At 40.8% G+C, this 22269-nt stretch overlaps 1 protein-coding gene and 1 non-coding gene across 3 annotated transcripts; both read left to right on the top strand.

Moving 5' to 3' along the window:
- The first annotated feature begins 428 nt into the window (after window positions 1-428).
- Window positions 429-22055, top strand: pthlha (parathyroid hormone-like hormone a). 2 transcript variants are annotated; one of them, XM_084710689.1, is made up of 4 exons: window positions 429-551; window positions 12410-12526; window positions 20576-21106; window positions 21274-22055. In XM_084710689.1, the coding sequence occupies exons 2-3, from the start codon at window positions 12420-12422 to the stop codon at window positions 21081-21083; spliced, it is 615 nt and encodes a 204-aa protein (XP_084566815.1). In that variant the 5' UTR covers window positions 429-551; window positions 12410-12419; the 3' UTR covers window positions 21084-21106; window positions 21274-22055. The 2 variants fall into 2 exon arrangements, with proteins under 2 accessions (XP_084566815.1, XP_084566814.1); XM_084710688.1 differs by lacking the exon at window positions 429-551 and adding an exon at window positions 11782-12184.
- On the top strand, window positions 19331-19403 carry trnat-ugu (transfer RNA threonine (anticodon UGU)). Its single transcript has one exon. It is a non-coding gene; the product is annotated as a tRNA-Thr (tRNA).
- Window positions 22056-22269: the final 214 nt, after the last annotated feature.

Consider the following 22269-nt stretch of genomic DNA (forward strand, 5'->3'; position numbering starts at 1 on the left):
TTAATGTGCCCAAGTAAAGTTTGGGTAGGTGTATGAAAAACATTTTAAGGTTGAATTTAACATGTCGGTTTTATTGTGACGTGAAAAAAAACACAGCGAGGAGGATCAATCTGTCACAAAGTGAGAGTAAAAAAACCACGACGACCACATCTGGTGAAAAACACCAAACACGGAGCGCTGACATGTGTCGCTGGTTTAGACTCTGAATTAAAGTTGTGGTGCGTTTGTGAGTCTTTGTGAGGGAAGGAAAGGACGAAGGGAGGGGGGGAGTGGGAGGGAGGGAGGGAGGGAGTGAGTAAGTTCATCCATCTAATTACCGTACGGGTTCTTCTGCTACCGTGATGATGGTGATGACCACCGTGTGATGTCAGCAGGAGGGCTCAACCTTTATTTAAAAAGCTTTTCGAACCTTCACAGCACAGCAAAGAGAGTTCAGAGGCTCTCAGAGGAACCGGAGGAACGTGTTCTCCTCAGAGGAACCTGTGAGATTATTTTCCACAACTCTTCACTGGATTCCTGATATTCTGAAGAAACCAGGAACTCAGACGCCGGTGAGTGAATGTCGTTTGATTTCATTGTTCACTGTTCTGTGCTGTGAGGACTGCGTTCTCGAACGGCCTCGCCAACTCATTTCATCTCATCAGAACCCTTTCTTTTTCATTTGACGTCTGTACAGACTGACACTGTGCAGAGACAGCAGGCATCATCTCAACCTGTTCTCCTCCATCTTTTCTTCCTTTTTCATTTCACCACCTGTTTCTGGCGCTGCAGGTCGACTGTTTCCACACGGACAACGAAACAGCTGCACCCAAACAAGAAGGGATAGTTCACCCAAAAATGAAAATTCAGTCATTATCTTCTCAGCCTCGTGTTGATTGAAGGTTTAGACATGCTGACATGCTGTTTACACACACACACACACACACACACACACACACACAGTTCAGACTGTGCACGTGATAAAGATCTGCAGTGAAGATTCAGGATAAAAACATGGAGGAAATAACTTTTTTTAGTCAACTTGTCATGTTGGGGCTTTAGGAGACTTGGATAAAAAACAAGATGAGCAGCATGTTCTGTTTTTATTCTGTAGTATTTTATGTTTGAAAACTGGTCACCATTCACTTCCACTGTTTGGCAGATTCTGTTTTACTGTGAAACTCCTGACCTTCAGATAATAACTTTTCATTTTTGGGTGAACGATCCCTCATCTCAACCATCATTGAAATTCTCCTTTCGGTTCAGCTGATACACTGCGCTGTGTCAGAAAAAAAACGTGTTTTTGTGTTGTTTTACTTCAAGTTTTCCATTAGCTTGTTAGCTGTTGTCTCAGTGTTAACTATTTCTAACTGTGTGCCGCAGTAGTCGGTCAACAGTCAACACTTTATTAGTTACTCTAAACAAAGTTTTGCAGTGGCTTGTTTGTTGTAGTTTCCCAGCTTAAACTAAATCTAACTGATCCGTCCCTCTTTTATCATCCAAAGTAAAAACTTATCGTGGTTTTAACACAATAAGACGACTGTTATCAGTTACAGTGATAAAAGGAATGACAACTAATTTTTGGCAGAACTAACACTTTATTATTATTTCAGAAAATATAATATAATATCCAGAGAGACAAAAAACTTTTTTTAAATGGAGATATAAATACTGTAAAATTCAGTACAGCAGACGGGAAAATATACATGATCTCAATGGAAACTCTTTATTTTATACCTTAAAAAACCCATAAACTCATCATATTCATTCACTGAGGAACAAAAAAACCTTATAAAAATAACCAAAACTACTAGTATGAAATATTCTTGTCAAAATGACCATTTCCACCAGTAAAATAGAAAAATAACAATATAATACTTTGCTAACAGTGTCACAGTATATCTCAGTGTATTGAATCGTAAGCCCTGTATCGTGATACGTATCGTATCACCAGATTCTCGCCCGTTCACAGTCCTGCATGGTATAACTGTGTAAAATCACGACTCAGCTCTGCAGACTAACTGACAGATGCTTTTCAACACGTCTCTTCAGATGAATCCAACACATCTGAGTGCTGCTGTTACACTAAAAACTTTTCTAACTTTTGTTTATAAGTTTTTAAGAGTTCGTGCTAAACATTTGCAGCGTCTCTCTTTAAATGCTAATCAAATCATAAGCCTAAACCCATAACGACTGCTTCAGATGACAACTGTTTAGCAAGTCAAAACTGCTCAAAACCACTTTCTGTCCCTCTCCATACTCTAATCCAGTTTGCTGGCAGCTCGGCTCTAACCATAATCAGATCTAATTGAGCGCAGGGACATGATTGCCTCGGTGGGATCCAAGAGTGACACACCAACAGATTATGTACACCCATCTGGTGACATCTGCAAAAGTCACCCAGAGACACACAGTGAGAGACAGACTGCAGGCGCCTGAACGCTCCTCTCTGAATGCCGCCGGTTGTTCGGTGCCGGAGCGTCACGCTGTGCGAACGTAACGCCGTGCAGAGAAAGTTCATCCGTCTGCCAAATGGCTGCAGAGATGAAGATGACTTTTGCTTAGCGATGTTGTTCCATTTTAGTGACTTCTGCTGACATATGATGTCTTATTTAACTCAGTGGCTCCTGCTGAAGGGACTGCAGATGAAAACTTCAACTAAAGTCTCATTTGATATTCAGTTTACACAAAATACATTTTGGTGGAAAATTTAAAGAATTCCCTCCTCAAGATGTTTTTCCTTCCTGATACGTCGCACCAGTCTGAAGTTTGCACGTTTAATTCAGTCCCTGAAGGATTTGCAGACTTTTCTGGGATTGTTGTGACTGAAAATGCCGATTTCACAGACACTTCTCTAACCAAAAAAAAGCATCTTGCAACATTTTTAGACATTTTTTGAGAAAGAAAAAATTTGGTAATCGGTCTGTGAACAACTCTTCTTCAGATGTTTGCAGAAGTCACATGTAAAATAGTAAAAACAATAAACACAACAGGATGATTTGATGATGATACGACACTGACAGGATCACAGTATACGATAATACTCAATACTTAAACCAACAGGTTTTTTATTTGAACAAATGAACAAAAACAATTTATTATGAATTCAGAAAATATGTCCTGACAGAAGTTAAACTTGATGTAAACTTGAACTTAAACAAAAAACACAAACATGTTAGAATTCAATATCATAAACAAATGAACACACTGATCATCTGTTTTCATTTCACGGTATACGGTAAATATTTACCCTCAGCAACGTTCATGTCTACGGAAAATTAATGTGACCTGATGATCAGAACAGATCATTGAGATGAGATTATCACATACAGTAGAAATTATTCTCATCAAAATCTACATTCACCATTAGGCTTCCAGAAATTATCCAAACTCCTCTGTTCTGGGGAGTTTTTTTATCTTTGTCTTTACGTCCTGGCGCTGTCTCGGCTCGTTTTGTTTTTCTGGCTGCAAAAATGAAAGGTTTGAAAATTAATTCAAACCATGACTTAGTAGATTACATATTGTAATTTATACTTAAGTACTTTAAGTAGAGTAATATGAGCAGTTGTAGTTAGTTCATTACTTCTGCTTCTGCATGTCATTCTTAGACCCGGTCTGTGCACGCAGTGACCCTCCATGGGGTCCCAAACCGAAGCTTGGGCCTGTTTGTGGGCTGTGCTCTTCATATTCTGTCAGATGGTCACCGGGTCACGTTGGGTAGAAAATATGTCTGCAGCAGCTCTGAGAGCAGCGTGCAGCTCCACCGAATTCCTGTTTGTGGTTGGCCGGCGGCGGTGCGGCGTGTGTTCCTGTGGTGGGCGTGTGTCTCGTGAATGAGGGTGAAACAGGAGGGAGGGACGGGGGGACGCCGTTTGTCTTTATAACGCTAAGACGTTCTGGCCATCCCGAAAAACACAAATAAAAACCAAAAACGTGCATTCCTGAATTCCTCCGGTAAAATATGTCTCCGCTGAGCGCAGCCGGGGCCACGAGGAGGAGGAGGAGGGTCGAAGGTGAGCCAGAGGTTACGATGAGAGAGAGAGAGAGAGGAAGGCCACCCCTGAGATGTCTCATGGTCTCTTCATCATCCCTCAATCATCATCATCATCATCCATCACCCGCCTCTCGCTCTGCTCGCACTTTTCCATCATTTCTCTGTCCGGCCTCCATTCCTCACCCCGACAGCTCCTCCATGATTTACTGCGAGTCACACAGCTGCTGTACACGCCGCCGTCATGACTGTTAACTGGAGCCTGAGGTCACTGCTGTACGGTCAGGAAAAAAAAAAAACACTTAAACTCAAAACAGAAGACTGTTTATACCTTAAAAAACCCTTAAAGCCATCATTCATTCACTAAAGGACAGAAACTCTGATATCTTAAAAACCCTTAAACTCTCTTCATTCAGAGGAACAGAACCTCTTTGTTAAATCTTAAAAAAAGTTTTCATATTCATTCACTGGGGAACAGACACTATTTTATACCTTTAAAAAAATTAAAACTTGTATTTATTCATTCAGGAACAGAAACATTATTTTGTGCCTTAAAAAAACCCCTTAAATTTGTCACAGTTTGGCTGCAGTTTACAAGACATCACCGCAGCCCGGCTGGAGGCGGGTCAGGCTGACTTTGTCCCTGCTCCAGAGTCGGTTTGTCTTGGGCACGACTTGTCACCATAAAAATAGCAATGCAAATGCAAATCAGTGGTGACACGGTTTCACTCAGCGCAGCCAAAAATGCCCGTGTCGAAGCCCCATCAGTACTGACAACACTCAACGGTGAAGTCGATTCTTTCCTTTACATCCCTCCTCTCTTTAGTCTCAGTCTGTGACTTTCAGATACATTTCTCCTCCTGTCTGCAGTCAACATGGACAGAGAGACTAATCATCTTGCAGTCGGCTCCTCTGTGGTCGCTGCTGCAAACATGTTTACAAGCAAACATCATGATAAATGCACTTTTTAATCCCTACAATTAAAAAAAGACATGCTGAGCTCTTGTCTAGCTGGTCAACGATTTCTTTGCAGGTTGCTGCTGCAGTGGACTGAGAAGCAGGAGTGAAAATAAATCCACTATTTATTCCCAAAAGTTTGAAACGTACAGTCTGAGCTTCCCTCCTGCCAATAAAGGAGTCGGCATCAGAGTGACTCCGGTGTTTCTTCCTCCAGAAGCTCCAGTCTGCCACCGACCCTCTCCTGCAGACCTCCCTGTCTCTGAGCAGCTGTCTGTCAGTCCCGGTCCTCGCTATTAGACCAACCAATAGGAATGCCCACTCTGAGACACTTTAAAAAATACTTGCAGGTTGGCCCATTACAAGGTTTAATAGCCAAGAGTTTGACCCTTTAAAAAATGTTTTCCAGCTTTATCAAACAACAAAAATCAAAATATATTTTTGTCCCAAATCTTAAGAGTGAGTGTTAAATATCTGCAGATTACTTCTCATTCAATCAACTAACTGATAAATGTTGAACATATTTGTAATAAATATAGCAGGATAATGTGTTAATAACGTCCCGTCAGCGTGTGGACGGCGTTGGGGGCCTCAGGACGCAGTCAGGAGCTCTGATGGGGGCCTCAGGACGCAGTCAGGAGCTCTGATGGGGGCCTCAGGACGGTAACAGTACGAGCCTTTGTGAGGAGAATTGTTTTTAGAAGCAGAGGCAGGAGAGGCGGGGGGTGCGGTCGCAGAGATTAAAAGCGGACATTTGTTGTGTGCATGTCGCTGCTCTGCCAAGACGCTGCAATTTTCTATGAATCTAAACCAGCTTTCCTGGCTCAGACCCCACAGGCCGCCCGCTGCCAGGAAAAGACGCTTTTTTTTCTTCTACCTGTTTACATGCAGGTAAAGCTGCTCTGAGGGCAAACGCACATGAGACGTGTTTACAGCCGCAGACAGCGCAGCACAAGGTGGGTGTCTGAGGAGGAAGAGGAGGAGGAGGAGGAGGAGGAGGAGGGCAGGGTGACGACAGGTAGACGTCCCCTCCTCCTTTTGTTCCAGAGAGTAAAAAAAAATCCGCCTGGACTTTGTGTTCCTGAACCGACTCCAACCAGAGGAGCTCATAAACTGGAAGGAACTTGACTAATTTGCAGACAAACTGGGGGGAAAACTACTCCCATGATTCTCTCTGGCACTGATCACTCACCATCCAACTGTGTTTTTTTTTTTTTAATGCACCAATGATGACTTTAGAAAGGAACAATGGATTCTGTTTATGGTCTCTAATGAATGAAAAGAGCAGCAGAAAGGTTTCTTGCATCACCACATTTTGGCAGCCGACACGTTTCGACAAATAATGTGTTCATTGTGCGTTTTTCATGTTCATACTGTGACCTTTACAGCGGAGCTGCTATTTCTGGGTAAAAATCAAGGACGCATCAATAGACCGCAGTCGCCAAGCCCGAATGTTTGAGATAATTGAGTAAATTGAAAACACAGTCGGACTAAATTCAGCCAGTTGACTGAGTGTGGAGAACTGAAGAGGAGACCCAGGAAATATCTGTATCTGCTCTCTACCTGCAGAGAAGTCATCATCTAAAAAACAGTCCAAAAAAAAATGTCCCATTGGACCAAAAAACAGTCCGTTATTCTGGAAACAAGTATCCATTGCTCCAAAGGCCCGTTGGTCCAAATACAAACCTTGTTTTCGAGAACTTAATCCAACTGAACATCACGTAACTGAACATAACATAACATTTCCTGCAGCTTCAAATCATGATGAAATAACGTGAGGAAGAGTTTTCAGAACAACAGGCCTTCGGGGCAGTGGCCTTTTGTTTTCAGAACGCAGTGCCAGTGGAGGTCTGCAAGCAGGCCGTGTCCATTCAAGCCACGTTCAGACCTTTTTTTATTTTAGTAATACATTTATAGATTTATTTTGACCGAACCAGGATTTCACGGAGCTCTTTGGGGGGATTATTGTGGCCTGAAATGCCTGATTACATGGCACCTTTTCTAAAAACTTGTGAAGCACGTTGTGATGTTTTTAGAATAAATATAATAATAATAATTTTAGAATAAATAGAAAGAACAAATAACAACGACAACAAAGCCAAATAAAAAATTAAAATTCAAAAAATATTCCAGTTTGAAATAGTAAATAAGAAAACATAGATTTTGTTTGTTGACTTGTTGCTGCTGCAGAATCCATTAGGATCAGTCGTGTTGCAGCAGGTGGTGTGTTCAAGTGTTGCGTCTTCTAAAGCTGCTGGTGTTCTGTTCATGTTTGTGTTGTAGGAACCGTTCTCTTTAAAATCAACTAATTGTAACTTCTGTTGGAGTAACTGCAGAAACACCCGCTGGGGCACAAGTTCCCCCGGCGAGGAGTCGCTGCAGTTTAAAACCAACTCAATCAGCTATTGTTTCACGTCCAACGGAGGAAGAAAAAAAGCTCTTTGTGTGTGAAGTGAAAAGATCCGTAACATTAATCATATGTGTTGCTGTTAAAGGCAGAACTCACAGTGTCGTTCTGGTGTGTAAAATCCCTGTAAATCTCCCAACATGTCACATGTTGATGCCACATGCTTATATAAACATTTTTAGCCACAAATGATTTCCACACAGATTTTCAGGGGGTCCTGCCTGTGAGATAAGACCCTCTGTGTGTGTGTGTGTGTGTGTGTGTGTGTGTGTGTGTGTGTTGGGCTCTCGGAGGTCTGGTTTTAATTGTCGGAGGCGACAGCTGGAACACATTGCTGATATTTCAACACGTGTCAGTCAGAGCGGTGGAGGGGAATGGCGCTGCTGCCCGCAGTGTTTGTCTGACTTACTGTTGTTTGCTCTGCAGACGGACTGAAGCTGCGTGTGTGAAGGTTAACTCAGGAAACTCTTCACTTAAAGCCTCCGCTCAACACCGTTCATGTGATTCTTCCTCAGGTTATTCTGATGGCGGCGGTGTTTTTCTAACAAACTGGGACTTTCCTGAAGAAAACCGTCGCAGTCTGAGTTTTCAGCACCTTCGTCGCCATCTTTTCACCGCGTGTCTCTGCGTCTTTTTCGATTCGACCAGCAGGGGTCACCAAAGTCACGTCTTTCAAATCCAGAATTTAAAATTTAGTTTTCAGTCGCTCCAGGAAGTTGTGATGTTGCGATTTCAAAAATGAAATAAATTCAAATCTCTGTGAATCGACCAATCGTTAAAATCTTACATGTATCTCAGTGTTTTATTTGACTATTTTTATTGTTGTTTATTTGTCACTGACTGGATTCTTCATCTTTGTCTTCTTTCTTTCTCGTCCTCTTCAGTCGTATTTCTGAGGCGCTGAAACTCAACACAGACGTCAAAGATGTCGTCTGATGTAGCTTTTCTTGTTGTTGTTGTTGTTGTTGTTGTTGTTGTTGTTGTTGTTGCATCGTGGTCAGTTTTGGTGTTTTTCACATGTTGTATTTTAACAAAGTCCCACAGAATTTATCAGATTGACTTCAGAAATCAGTTTGTGATTTCTCGACTAGTTTGTGATCAAAAGTCGTTGAAGGTTGTCGCCGTGGCGTCGAGTTTTGATGTCTCGCCATGAAACACCAGACCTGACATGTTTGAGTCCAGGCCTGAACACATCGACATGACAATCAGGAGTCACAGTTGTAGCACCACCTAGTGGAGACAGGAAGTGACATCAAACTCTGGTGAACGTTCAGAGTCTAGCCAATCAGAGTGCAGGTGGGAAAAAATAGACGCCAGTTAACGTTCAGAAACTGGAGTTTGATGCTTTGATGGAAGGTTTTTAAACAGGATTTCTGCAGGTCCTTAAAAAGTCAATAACTTGAATTTTAGGTTTTAAACAGATTTATAAAGTTAATGTTTCCGTCATAAAGTTTGATTTAACTTCAGTCTCCATTTGAAATTTGTTTTTGGTTAAAAAAAAAAAAAAGGATGACCATATTTCATATTCATAAGTTAAATTAAATCTGGATTTTAGCTCAGATTTATTTAGTTCTTTTTATAGCATCAGTGTTAGAGGTTACATAAGAGCAGTGACGGTGTTGGTGGTCTGTTTGATCCACAAACACCCACAGAAACACTGAACTCAGATCAGATCCTCTAATCGACTGTAACGATCTGTGAGAGCTTTTATTAAAACATGTTAAAGAACAGAGAGTGAAGTTAAAGATGATGTCAGTTAATTAGAGTCAGACAGTAAACAGACCAGCGCGTCTCTGCTCATCACATCACACCAATCATCAACGCTTCACATCATTCATCTTTACATTAACATGAAATCATTCACACACTCTCAGCTGATCTCAGTACAGATCGCTTCAAACGAACAGAGTCGTTTAAAGATGAATCAGATCAGAGCCTCCAGGAGTTTTCAGGCTGTTTTTGGGTTTTTTGCAGATTGAAATTAATTCATCACAACTTTTCACAAAAAGAAGAAGAAGGGATGAATGTCGATGTTTGTAGGTTGTTACATTGTGAGGACAAGTGAAAACTGGAAATTGCAGTTCAGGATAAAAATATTAAAGTGCACAGAGAGTTGATATATATCATTATTAAATGGCTTTGTTAAATACTCGATTCTGATTGGTCAGTCACATCATTTTCAGGTGTGTCCGTAGAAACGGTCTGTTATACAGAAATAAGAGACCTTAAAAAGACGTAATTGACTAATAATGACCTGCTCACTGTTTTCTGCTGTGATTGGTAGAACTTAAGGGAAGCTGTGATGATTGGTCAAATTTGCAGAGGAGCTGCTGTGATTGGACAAAATTAGAAACCATGTTGGCTCCAGGATTCAACATCCAACCTTAAAAATTACACCTAAAATCCAAACAGATGTTGTGATAATGTGTTAAATCACGTTTTTTATGTCTGTTATCAGAAAATCTTGATTTAATTACGTCATAAATGATGAGAAACTACTTTTGAATGATGTTTGTCCTTTTTCATGATGTTTTACAGAAGTAGATGAGTTTTAGAGTTTTAGAAAGAAGTCGTCTTTTATTTTTGTGTAGTTTTATGTCTGATTGTCTGATTCAGAAGATTTTTAAAATTATTGAACATTTAACTGTTCTGTAAACTTTTCTCAGGACAGATAATTAAAGTAAGACTCCCGACTCTTTACGTAACCTGAAAATGTCCTCTGCAGTCGTCCCTCTGTGGACATTTTTTAGCTGCGTGTCTCTGCACGTCGGTTCAGAGTTCATCCTGTCAGACTTCATCACCTCGGCTCAGATCTTTGAGCTCCGTGTCCGCGGGCCGAGCGCTCTACCTGAGACAGACCACCTGACCCCGCAGGTCTGCGGTGGGTGGATAAAGGCCGCCGATGGCCCCGAGTCACCGCGGTGACTCGCTCTCAGACCTGCTGTCAGGGCGCATCACACAGGAAGAGCCGAAACGGAAATCCCTCCGAGTGTCAGTGCAAGATAAAGTCATCAGATACTTGTTCCAGTCAAGTTTCATAAACTTCAAACCGTCTCTGAAACTGTCGGACAGCTTCTTTAAATAAATCTGTATTTTTATTCTCTGAGCTTTAAACAAATCTAAGTATTGATTTATAATTGTTCAGTTTTTACTAAATGTGGAGAAGCAAACATTCAAAAATTCATTTTATTTACATCCTGATCTCAGTAGGACCTGATGATCAAAGAATTCAGAACCATTAAAACGAGTGACTGTCAGTTTCTATGGAGGATCTGTGGAGCCTTTAAAAGAACAAAATCCACTTTAATGTCTTTTAATGATTCAGTACTGAGCTCTGAGGACAGGTGGACCTGTCAGTCAAACAAATAATTATAACAATAACCCTGATAATATTTTACAGACAAAAAAATTAAGAGAAAGGAAAAGTAAATCAGAGAAGGAAGATGCTTCTGGTTTTTTGTTTGTTTGTTTTTTATTTTAAGAATAAAGCTCAAATATAAAGAAGAATCAAAACTATTTTTTAGAATAAGGTTAAAAAGTTGAGAATGAAGTTGAAATCTCAACAGTAAAGTCCAAATCTTGAGATTAAAGTTTAATTGCCAAGAATAAATTCAAAATGCTGAGGAAAAATTTTGAAATTTCAAAATTGAAATGTCGAGTACAACATAAAATATTTGAGAACTAAGTTGACATGTTGAGCGTCAGATGGAAATGTGGAGAATAAAGTTGAAATTTCAAGAATTAAGTCCAGATTTTGAGAATAAGGTCTAAACGTCAGGAACAAATCAACATGCAGATAATAAAGTTGAAAAGTTGAGAATACAGTTAAAGAGACAAAGTAAAACTTTCATGAATAAAGTTGATGTGTCAAGAAGAAAGTTGAAATTCTGATAATGACGTCAAAATCTTGAGAATAAAGTTGAAATGCAAAATAAAAATCTTCCTCCTCTCATATTTTCCCTTCATGTTTGACACTAAATCTCTTTGAACTATTTTAAGTATCTAATATGAAAAACATGTGTCCATCATTATATACAGCTGTTACATAACAAGAAGACACTCAGTGTTTCTGGCACTAATCACACCTCATAGATCCTCCAGCTGTCTTCTCAAAATAACTCTCGTTTTTCTTTCGTTGTTGTTTTTGTTTTTCTCTTCTCATCTTTTCTCTTCCATGAATTAATGTCCTCTGCAGTCTTGACACTGAAATATTAAACAGAGTATTTTTGGCACTAACTGCCCCCCGTAGCTCCAGCTGTGGTTTCCCAGTTTGACTCACTGAGTGCTGCTCGAGTGCCACCTTCCTGCCGTTCCTCCTCCTCCTCCTCCTCCTCCTCCTCCTTCTTCTCCTCTCTTCACTCGGTGGGCAGACACATCCTGCAGGCCCCTCCTCTTTGTTAAGAAGTCCTCCCCCTTCCCGTCGCCTCTGACCTCCTCAGGCACTCAGGCAGCATGCAGCGAACGCTCCCATCAGACCGACCTGCAGCCGCCGCCGCAGTAGCAGCAGCAGCTCTGCAGCCTCTGACGCTCACCTTTAACCGCAGGACACCTGGACCACAGCTGGAGCTGCAGCTGGACGACCTCTTCTACTTCTTCTTCTTCACTTTGAGGAGTTTTTGTTAAACTGAGGAACTTAACTTTAAAGTGTAAAGACGAGCTCCTGGATGTCTTTTCTTTTTGTTTTTTTCTTTTCCTCGAGGTGTCATCACCTGGATTGCGTCTCCATGTGTGCTGGAAAGTTTGAGAAAGGACATAAGTGAATATTTTTTCTCACTTTATCTTTTTCCGTGTGGGACAGACATACAGAGAGACAGACAGACAGACAGACAGACAGTCACTGCTCTGGGAATGTAAGTTCCCCATTAACTCGTCCTCCTCCTCTTCTTCTTCTTCTTCTTTTGTTTTGCTTTGTTTAATTTCAGCTTTGTTGTGGCTTCATGTGAAACATGCAGGACTGGTTTGTGCAGCCGTCTGGTCTCGTCTGCAGGGTGTGAAGTGACGTTAATCAGCTCAGAGGAGAAGCTCCGTCAGCTGATGGTGCATTTTTCATTTTGCATTTGTTTCTTTCTTCACAGAAACTCCAAGATGTTCTGCTCCAGGAGGGTTCTGCAGCAGTGGTGCTTCGCTCTTTTCCTGCTCTGCTCTCCGGTGCCGCACTACGGACGACCGATTGATGCCCTGAGCAACAGAATGTGAGTCTGCAACACTTTCAACATCAGTCTGTGCAGATTTTAGGCTCAAAGCTGCAACGATTCGTCGATTTTAAACTGCTGCTGTGACATTTGATAAACCGTTTCTCATTTTTGAAGCAAAAACACCAAAGATTTCATGGTTCTAGGTTCTCAAACGTGGTGATTTTTGAATATTTTCATGGGTTTCTGACAAACAGGATGTTTGACGTCTCCTGTAAGACATTCAGCAGGACATTTTTCACTGTTTTCTGATGTTTTATTGATCAGTTTTGGTTCAGATTTGATTAAAAACTTTTCTCTTCATTTCACAAAATCTCCTCAATCCAAACTCCAGGGAGCTGAGAAATGCTAAGCTATCGCAAAATGCTATTTTGACATTCAATTAATCATCATTAATCATTTTTAAGGAAAAATGACAAAGATTTCTCAAATGTGATGATTTTTGAATATTTTGTGGGTTTTGGACAAAACAAGATGTTTGACTTCTCTAAGATTTTCTGCAGAACATTTTTCACTGTTTTCTGATATTTTATTGATTGATCGATTAACAAGACAAGCCAAATTTTGGTTCAGATACCAAAACAAACTCGAAACCTTTAGGAACACACAAGTCTTTCAAAAGTCTTTCCTCTACATTTTTTCTTCTTCATTTCAAAAAACAACCAGAACTCACGTGAGACTCAAACAGCTACAAGAACGTTGCTGAAATAAATCAATAAAATCTCGTTACCTCTGACCCTCCGTCATCTTTTGGATTCAAATCAGCAGTTTAAACACTAATAAAGCTCCAATGATTGGTCAATTATTTAATCAATGGATCAATTAACTTAAATGTTTTGACATTCAGTTAATCATTTTTTAAGGGAAAATGTCAAAGATTTGATGATTCTTGGTTGTAAATCTGATGATTTTCTGGATTTTGGACTGTTGACATTTAATCTGTGCTGTGAGACGTTCTGATCACTGTTTCCTGATCTTTTATTGATCGTTTGGCAGATTAATCAATAATGAATGACAGTGTCAAAGTTTTTCTTTGAAACGTTTCTTCTCATATCACAAAAGAAGCCAAACTGTCCTCAGTCCAAACCCCGGGGAGCTGAGGAAAGTTTCAAAAAGGGGGACAAACTTCCAAACCCTGGAAAACGTGTTCAGGCGTCTGTTTGGTCACCTGTGTGTTGACCTAAAGCAGAGAGCGTCTCCATGTGACAAACTCCCAGCAGCACTCCTTCTTTATCGGACACTCTGAGGCGCCTCTTCACCCTCCGCCCGTCGCTGAATAACGCTGATGTTCGACTCGGCTGTGAACCAAAACAAACCTGCTGAGGCGTTTGATGCCAAACAGAACAAATGTGCTGAACTCAGTCAGAGAGCTGCAGAAACAGAAGATGCTCCGAACCAAACGCGTCCTTAAAGCGATTCAAACGGCGTGTTGTCCAGGTTTACGTGTGTGTGTGTGTGTGTGTGTTGTGCTGATGTCGGGGGAAACGGAGCGACACCCGGTGTGTGAGCTGGAGTTAACAGGATTTGGGGACGGAGGGTTAAACACCACCTGAGTGGAAAAGGAAAACACGAACCGTGAGGTAAAACTCACACAGAGGAGGAAGCTGCTGACCTCTGACCCTCCGTCATCTGCTGCTGCTGTGGACTTCAGTCGAGTTTTTACCGTTTCAGAAATCAGATTTAGCTTCAGTTTGGCTCCTTAAAGTTTGAGAGATCCTGAAGTTTTTGGGTTCAGATCGTTTCAAAGTGTTCGGCCAAAGATTTGATGTTTTTAGGTCTCAGTTGAAGATGAAGTTTTTGGAATATGTTCAACGTTTGACTTGACATTTGATCCTCAGATGTTCGGAGAGATAAATCTCACAGTTTTCTGATGTTTAATGATCAGTTAATCAATGATTGGCAGATTAATTGATGGTGAATCGGCACCACATGATTTTTGGTTCAGATACCAAAATGATTTGATCTCAGAACACTTTCAACATCCGTCTGTGCAGATTTTAGCTTTAAGCTGAAACGATTAATTGATTATAAACTGATATTGGGATAATTGATCAATCGTTTGTCGTTTTGAAGCAAAAACACCAAAGATTTCATGTTTTTAGGTTCTCAAACATGATATTTGAGTATTTTGGGGGTTTTGACTGTTAATCAAACAGAACAAGACATTTGATTGATTGATTGATGGATTGATCAAAAAACTTTTTCTTCAAAACTTTTCTTTTTCTTTCCAAAACTTTGAATTGTTGAACCCAAACAGCTGCACAAAAACATCGCCTCAATAAAATCGTCTAAAATGGACCAAATTTAGATTAAAATGGGGATTTAAGTCGTGACCTCTGACCCTCCGTCTGCTGCTGCTGTGGACTTTGATCAGTCGAGTCTTTTTTCAGTTTCAGTGGATTTAGTTTGAATTTAGCACCTAAAGAATTCTTGATGTTTGAGACGTCCTGATCACCTTAAACCTCCTGAAGTTTGGTTTAAGTCAGACACAGTCGTGACCTCTGACCCTCTGATCAACTTTTTTAATCTGAGTCGAATGTTTTTAAGGTTTCTGAAATCAGAGTGAGTTTCAGTTTGGCACCAAAGAAATAATTTCAATACTCATAAAAACTGCAGCGATTAGTCAATTATTTAATTAATAGATTGATAGAAAATCAATTGACAGTTAGTTTGACACCAGATTTCTTGGTTGTCAGACATGAAGATTTTCTGATTCTTTCTTGGTCTTTTGATTCAGTAAACTGAACACATTTGGGATTTTAGACTGTTGGTCCAACAAACAGGTTTCTAATTGATCAGTTAATCAATAAAATGCTTGACAGATGGATCGATAATGAAGATACCAAAGTGAGGCGACCTTCAAACTTCGAGGAATATTTGAAATTTTCCTCTAAACTCTTCTTTTCTTTATTCAAAGGAGGCCAAAACTCTCAAATGTTGCTGCCTTAATGAAAGATTAAAGGAAACACATTTTGAATCTGATCAAACTTTTCGGTCGGTTTTCTCTCAGATGTTTATTGTGACTGTTTTCAGACGTCTGAGGAGGTGAACCTTTCAATAAAATCAGAGGAAAGTCTTTAAAACCTGAGTCCTGGATCCTCCAGGACCAGAATCAGAGATCAGAGTCGCTGCGGTCGACGTTGTGAGCGAGTTTCAGACATCAGGGCCGTGCATCGTCCCGGACGGGTCGATATCTGAGTGGAGGCGAGTTCAGCCGGGCCGACGCGCTCGTTCTTTCATTCGTCTCCCACAGAGAGAAACAATTAACCTCAGGTAGGAGCGTTGGAGCGCTGCCACCGCAGGATGTTTCAGGGCCTTGTTTTTTTTCTTCCTCCTCCTCCGGCTGGAAGCTGTTTGATGTGAGCATTATTAAAGGTAAAAAACAGAACCCAGATCAGCTTTCAAAGACGCTGCCGCGCTCCCAGGGAGAACCACGGCGGAGGAAATATCTGTATGCACATAAACACGGCGAGCTGAGGCTCCCTCTGCGTTTGGGAGGCGACTTTTGTTCAGGATATTATTATTATTCTGCAGGAAAATACACTCGCTGTGGGAGAGCTGCCGAAGAAAGAGAAACCCAACTTTTGGTCTTCAGTTTTTCCAGCGTGATCTCTTTTAATCCAAATCAAACTATAAATGATTTGTATGAAGTTCCAGATGGATCTGACCTCTCCAACAGGAGGAGGAGGAGTGCATCATGGGAAAAGCTCTGACAGCTGAAGCTCTAATCGGCCGCCGGTATCTCCCATTGAAGGCGGCGTGTTTGTGTGCTCAGACACCTTGAAGTGTTTGGCCGGTGTTGGCGCTCGGCGGTTCCCAGGCTTCGAGCCTCCGTGCCCTCGGCCGCTCTGTTTGTGTAAGAGTTAAGACTCTGAGTAACGCGACACCGCGGCAAAGCAAAGCCCCGAATCCTTCGGTCGGAGCTCAAAGATAACAGGTCGACCCAGCTGGGCACGAAGCTGCAGACGCTCCTCTTCTTCTTCAGCCTTCTCTAAAGAAAAACGGCTAAAACTTAACAAATTCTGACTGAAATCCACCTGGTTTCATATGTTTACTATTCTTCAGTTGACAAGATCCGTTTTTCACCATTTTCTGACATTTTCGGGACCAAACAACTAATTGATTAGTGGAAAAAATATTGCCAGATTGATCTCTTGTTGAAAAGTAGGTGCAGTCCTTTTCACGTTTACACTTATTTTTCAATTGGCAAGATTGATTAAGATGATACTAAACTTCTTCAACAGTCTTTTTATTTATTTGGCGACCCAAATAAAATCTCCTGTGACCCACCTGTGGGTCCATGACCCAGTGTTTGAGAATGACTGATCTTCACTCGAGGTAATTTTTCAAAATTTCCTGAAGGCCCCAGCAAGAAGCTGGGTCAAATGTTTTTAGTTTTTTTTTTTTTTTTTTTGTGGGAGGAGGGTTAAGGGCTTCAAATTGTTCTAATACTAATACATTTGTGATAATTAATTGATTATTTAATTAAGAGATTGAAAGTAAATCAATTTGACTGATATGTGATCAGACATTTATCAGTTTTCAAGCAAAAATTCCAAATATTTTTGGAGTTTCTAGGTCGGTAAACGTGGAGATTTCTGTACATTTTCGGTGCACAGCAGCACTTAGAGCCAAAACTGGCCAAACTTTAATTAAAAGAGCGATTGAAAAGATGAATCACATGTTTTTAAGATTCAGTTTCAATTTGGCACCAAAGTTGGAGAGACAATCAAAAATCAATTTAACTGACATTTGATCAGTCGTTTGTCATTTTTTAAGCAAAAATTACAAATATTAGATGTTTCTCGTTTGGTAAATGTGACGATTTTTGAACATTTCAGACGTTTTGTGTCGCTGGATCTGATGGAGAGCTGCAGCTCCTCTTCTTCTTCTTCTTCTTCTTCTCGTCTTAAATTTCCCAAATTTTGATTTAAATCAGCAGAGATCGTGACTCTGACCCACCTTCATCTCTCAAACTTAAAGACTTCTTTGGTGCCAAATTTAAGCAAAATCTGAATTCAGAAAACACCTAAAAACTTTTGATCCAGGCTAAAAAAAACTTTCAGAAAATAGATTTAGTTTAAATTTGGCACCAAAGAACTCTTTAAGTTTGAGAGATCACAAAGTTTTTGTGTTCAAATCATCTAATGAAGCGGCAACAATTAGTCAATTATTTAATCAATAGATTGATCACGTGACAAAATAGCAGTGAAATTGATTGTCTTTCATTCATCAATCATTTGATGTTTCTGGGTTGATAAATGTGAGGACCTGCAGCTCTTCTTTCATTCAAACTGTATGTTATTTAAATCAAACTCTTTCGTTTCATCACGTCTGTGAACGAGCAGGTCCGTCCTCTGTCCTGTCTTTAGTTGCAGGATAACGTGACATTAATCTCCATCTCGAAACACAACGTTAACCTCGACCCTCCGCCTAAAATCACAAGAAATCTGCATGAAGTTTGGTGTGAAGTTCAGCCAGGTGCTCTGTGTTCTCTGTGCAGACAGCGCCACCATGTGGCCGTTCTGCGCCAAGACACCTCAGACCAGCAGTTAGTCAGGAAGTCCCAAACCTTTTCACTGATCCACATCAGACCACAGACCCCAAAGTCTGAGAGGATTTAGACTGGAGGAAAAGTTTAAGTTTGAAGACAAGAAAAAGTCTCGATGGTCAATCAGTGATCAAACTGGGATCAATGTGGATTAAAATCAATCAAAAGAGTCGACTTCATTCTCTGCTGTTCTAACTTCAAAAAAATGTGATAAAAGTTAAAATATTTTTCCTCCTTTTGTTGGGGATCACTGATCCAGTAAACCAGCAGACTGTCGGTCCAAAATCTGTAAACTCAGTAAAGTCAGCCATGTTTTCACTGCAACCAAACAATGAGACATTTTTAAAAAGAAGAAAAGTAAATTAAAACAACAAGAGATTAAAGGTTAGAAAAACTGTTTTTTACTTCATTCAAAAACTTTTTCATTTTGACTTGGAAAAAAATAGTGAACAGAAACCAGTTTGAAACCAGTTGAGTTGGAACTAAACTTTTCTGTAGTGATCTGTCAGTGGATGGTCAAAGTCCAGTGTGTGTGTGTGTGTGTGTGTGTGTGTGTGTGTGTGTGTGTGTTTTCACTGTCACCTTTGAACTCAGTCTGTGTTCTCATGCAGTGACTCTTAGATTCTCAAACTGTGGTGCGTGGAACCGCAGGTGGTACGAGAGCTCCCTCTAGTGGAACACAGACAGTGAAAGTGTGATGATGAGGTCGAGTGACTGTCAGTAAAACAGAGACGATCATCATCAGTCAGGTGTTTCTTGAGGAGTTCGATGTTTTCTGAGAAGGAGTTTGAGAAACACAGCAGTAACTCGTACTGCATGATGTTCCACCTGTAGGTGGCGCTACAGCAACATGATAAATAAGACGGGTGACAATATGTTAAAATTGTTCAAATTCTCTGTGTGTCGCTTCCTTATTGGTCCAGACATTATAAAGTGTTTTATATTTGTCTGATTGACACAAAATTGTTAATATGTGTGTTTATTTATATATTTGTTTCATGAAAATGTGATTTGTGTGAAAACATTCTTTAATGTTTCCTGTTGTTGTGACTCAGACTCTATAAAGCTGTTAAATAAACTTTAAAAAAAAGTTTTGCAGACCTAAAATCTTCAGTTGAGAAAACTTTTCTTACTTTTCTTCTTTAAAAGAAGTTGAATATTTGAGTTTTAGAAACAAAAAAAGTCTGTTTTCATGAAATACTCATATAAAGTTTGCTGTTCCCTGGTGGGTGTGGCCACAAGTGTGATGTCATGGCTCCATAGCTCAGGGGTTAGAGCACTGGTCTTGTAAACCAGGGGTCGCGAGTTCAAATCTCGCTGGGGCCTTTGAGAAGTTTTGAAAAATTACTTTGAGTGTAGTTCAGTCAGACTCAAACACTGGGTCATGGACCCACAGGTGGGTCACAGGAGATTTTATTTGGGTCGCCAAAAAAATTAAAAAAGACTACGGAAGAAATTTAGTATTATCTTAATCAATCTTGTCAATTGAAAAATAGGTGCAAACATGTGGAGTACACTCCACCTGTCTTCATGCACCTGTTTTTCAACAAGAGATCAATCTGGCAATATTTTTTCTATTAATCAATTAGTTGTTTGATCCATAAAATGTCAGAAAAATGGTGAAATCTGTCCATGACAATGTCCTCAAATGTCTTGTTTTGTCCTCATCTCAGTTTACTGTCAGAGAGGAGTAAAGAAACCAGAAAATAAGATGATAAATGATCAGAAGCGCATTGAGTTTCTGCAGAATTTAATGCAGGATTTCTGTGAAATCCGAGTGCAGCCTGGGTGAAACGCGGACTGATGAATCAGAGCAGAGTTCAGCCCGGAGTCATTTTTTATTTTGTGTCTTTTTTGGAGCGTTTGAGGCTCCAGTTTTCTTTTTTTTTTAATCCTTCGGGGGTCTGAGTGCCACGAATGTGTCAGTTAATGTCCGTATTAATGAAAAGTGAACAGCCAGAGGGTTTCAGTTCTGCTCACGAGTGCCACGGTGGTATTAATGAACCATCAGAAGGGAAACAGTGGAATATTCCTGTGAAGAGAAGCTGGTCTGGACCTCCTCGTGCAGGGTGGAGATCTCTGGTATCAGTTTTAACAACCCTGGAAACAGACGGAGGTCCTGCGGTTCGATGAATCATTTCAGCTCTCTGACTCTTCTTCTTATGATTCTGCTGCCCCCTGCTGGTCAGACACGTGACCTCCACAGGTCATAAAGTATGGACATACAGGATGAAGTCAACAAGCAGCTCACTGTGTGTTTTCACTGTAATACAGTCATTAATTCAAAGAGAATTATCATATGCCACAATATTTGAAAATCGTAAAAAATTTGAATGAAGTTTGGTGCAAAGTTGAGCCACGTGTGACTTATATCATTTAACTTCAGGATTTTACTTCTCTGCTCTCAGTTGCATTTCTTACATATATGATTTTAAAAAAGGTAAAAATGGCAGAAAAGTCTAATTTAAAGGAATATTCTGTGTTTTTTGTTTTTGCAGAAAGCGGTCTGTGACTCATGCTCAGCTGATGCACGACAAAGGCCGGGCGCTGCAGGACTTTAAGCGCCGCATGTGGCTGCAGGAGCTTTTGGACGAAGTCCACACGGCGGAGATTCGCGAACTCCCGGTCCGCACCACCGCCGGAGGAGGGAGCAGCAGCGGCGCCGGCGTCGGGCTGCCGGGGGTCAGCCTGGGCATCAATCTGAGCACCACCGGCAGCACCCTGCACTCCAAACCCCCCGGAGGAACCAAGAACCTCCCGATCAGCTTCAGGCCGGAGGAGGAGGAGGGAACCAACCTGCCGCAGGAAACCAACAAGTCGTTCAAGGACGGCGCGATGAAGGCGCCCGGCAAGAAGAAGAAGAAAGGCAGGTCCGGGAAGAGGCGGGAAGGAGAGAAGAGGAAGAGGAGGGCGCGCTCGTTGGGCTGGAGGCTGGAGGAAGAACCAGGAAGTGGACTCCACCTGGAGTGGAGGTCTCTGCTCGGCCTGCGGAGGGCGCTGCTTTAAAACGCTGTCAGACTCTGACAAAGGTGAGAACACGGAACTGATGTGAGAACAGGAAGAAGGCGAGGGTCGAGTCGAGATTGATTACTGCATCGCGTCAACTTTAATAAAGTTATGATATTAAGAAAAGAGACTTTTTATCGTTGTGACTTTGAGCTGACGTGTGTTTGTCCTCTCTGTGTTTGTCTTTCAGAAACCTTCGGACAGACGGAGTGGACTCCTAAATACTCCTGTTACAGTCTTCTGTAAAAGTGATTGTTTGGAAAGAAATTGGAAAATATTTATTGTGTGTAAATATTCTAAATATAGCAGAATAAATAGCAGAATATGATAAAAAAAAAATATTTGATGCTCTGTGAGGTAACAGATTTTAATCTTTGTGAATCCTTGCTTTTTTCTTTTTTATTCCAAGTATGTCAGATTTTTTTGCGGTAATTTATTTTGTCTGAATGGTGTATTTATTTTGTAAATGTATCGAGGTGCTGCTGACCTTCTATATTTTTGTACCATATTGCACTTTAGATATATAAATATAAATATATATACCATTAATTTTGTTCATGTGGTCGATTGAAATGAAGAAAAGACGACGGTCGTCACTCTGTGTTATTTTTTCATGTTGATTCTTGACCTTTTCGCTCCGTTCACACGTCCCGTTTTTTTTTTGTTTGTTTGTTTGTTTGTTTGTTTCTTTGCTGCTGTTTGTATGTTTGGTCCGATGTTTTTCTGTTTGTTTTATGTTTGTGTTCGACCCTCCTGCTGCCTTCACTGTCTCTGTGTCCTCCACGGCGCTGCCTTCACTGTCTCTGTGTCCTCCACGGCGCTGCCTTCACTGTCTCTTGTTTCCTCCACGACCTGCTCTGCTTCTTAATGCCAAAGTTCAGATTTGTACATAAATCAAACGCGGCTCAATATTGTTGTTTTTGGCACTTGCACTGAGATAAACACCCTGAATGGATTAAACGTTTGACAGTCCTCATGTCTCCTGCGTCTTCTTGTCCTTTTATTGGTAATAATACTGCAGAAAATCAGTGTCCAGTGACAGTGTTTTACAGAGGGGTATTTGTTCAGTGACCGTTTCTGTCCAGGGTAAATGTGTCTTCAGACTTGTGATCTTGGTTCTGAGTTCTCTGTGGAGTCAGTTTGGTTCTGCAGGCTGATTCATCTGAGTCACGGAGGATCAGAAACA

Source organism: Lutjanus erythropterus, chromosome 22, assembly GCF_056507025.1.
Source record: "Lutjanus erythropterus isolate fLutEry1 chromosome 22, fLutEry1.hap2, whole genome shotgun sequence".
Taxonomy (NCBI): Eukaryota; Metazoa; Chordata; class Actinopteri; order Lutjaniformes; family Lutjanidae; genus Lutjanus; species Lutjanus erythropterus.

Coding starts and splice junctions, on each gene's coding strand:
- pthlha (XM_084710689.1), top strand. CDS start 12,420: ATGTTCTGCTCCAGGAGGGTTCTGCAGCAGTGGTGCTTCGCTCTTTTC. Junction 12,527..20,575: donor GATGCCCTGAGCAACAGAAT/GTGAGTCTGCAA, acceptor TTGTTTTTGCAG/AAAGCGGTCTGTGACTCATG.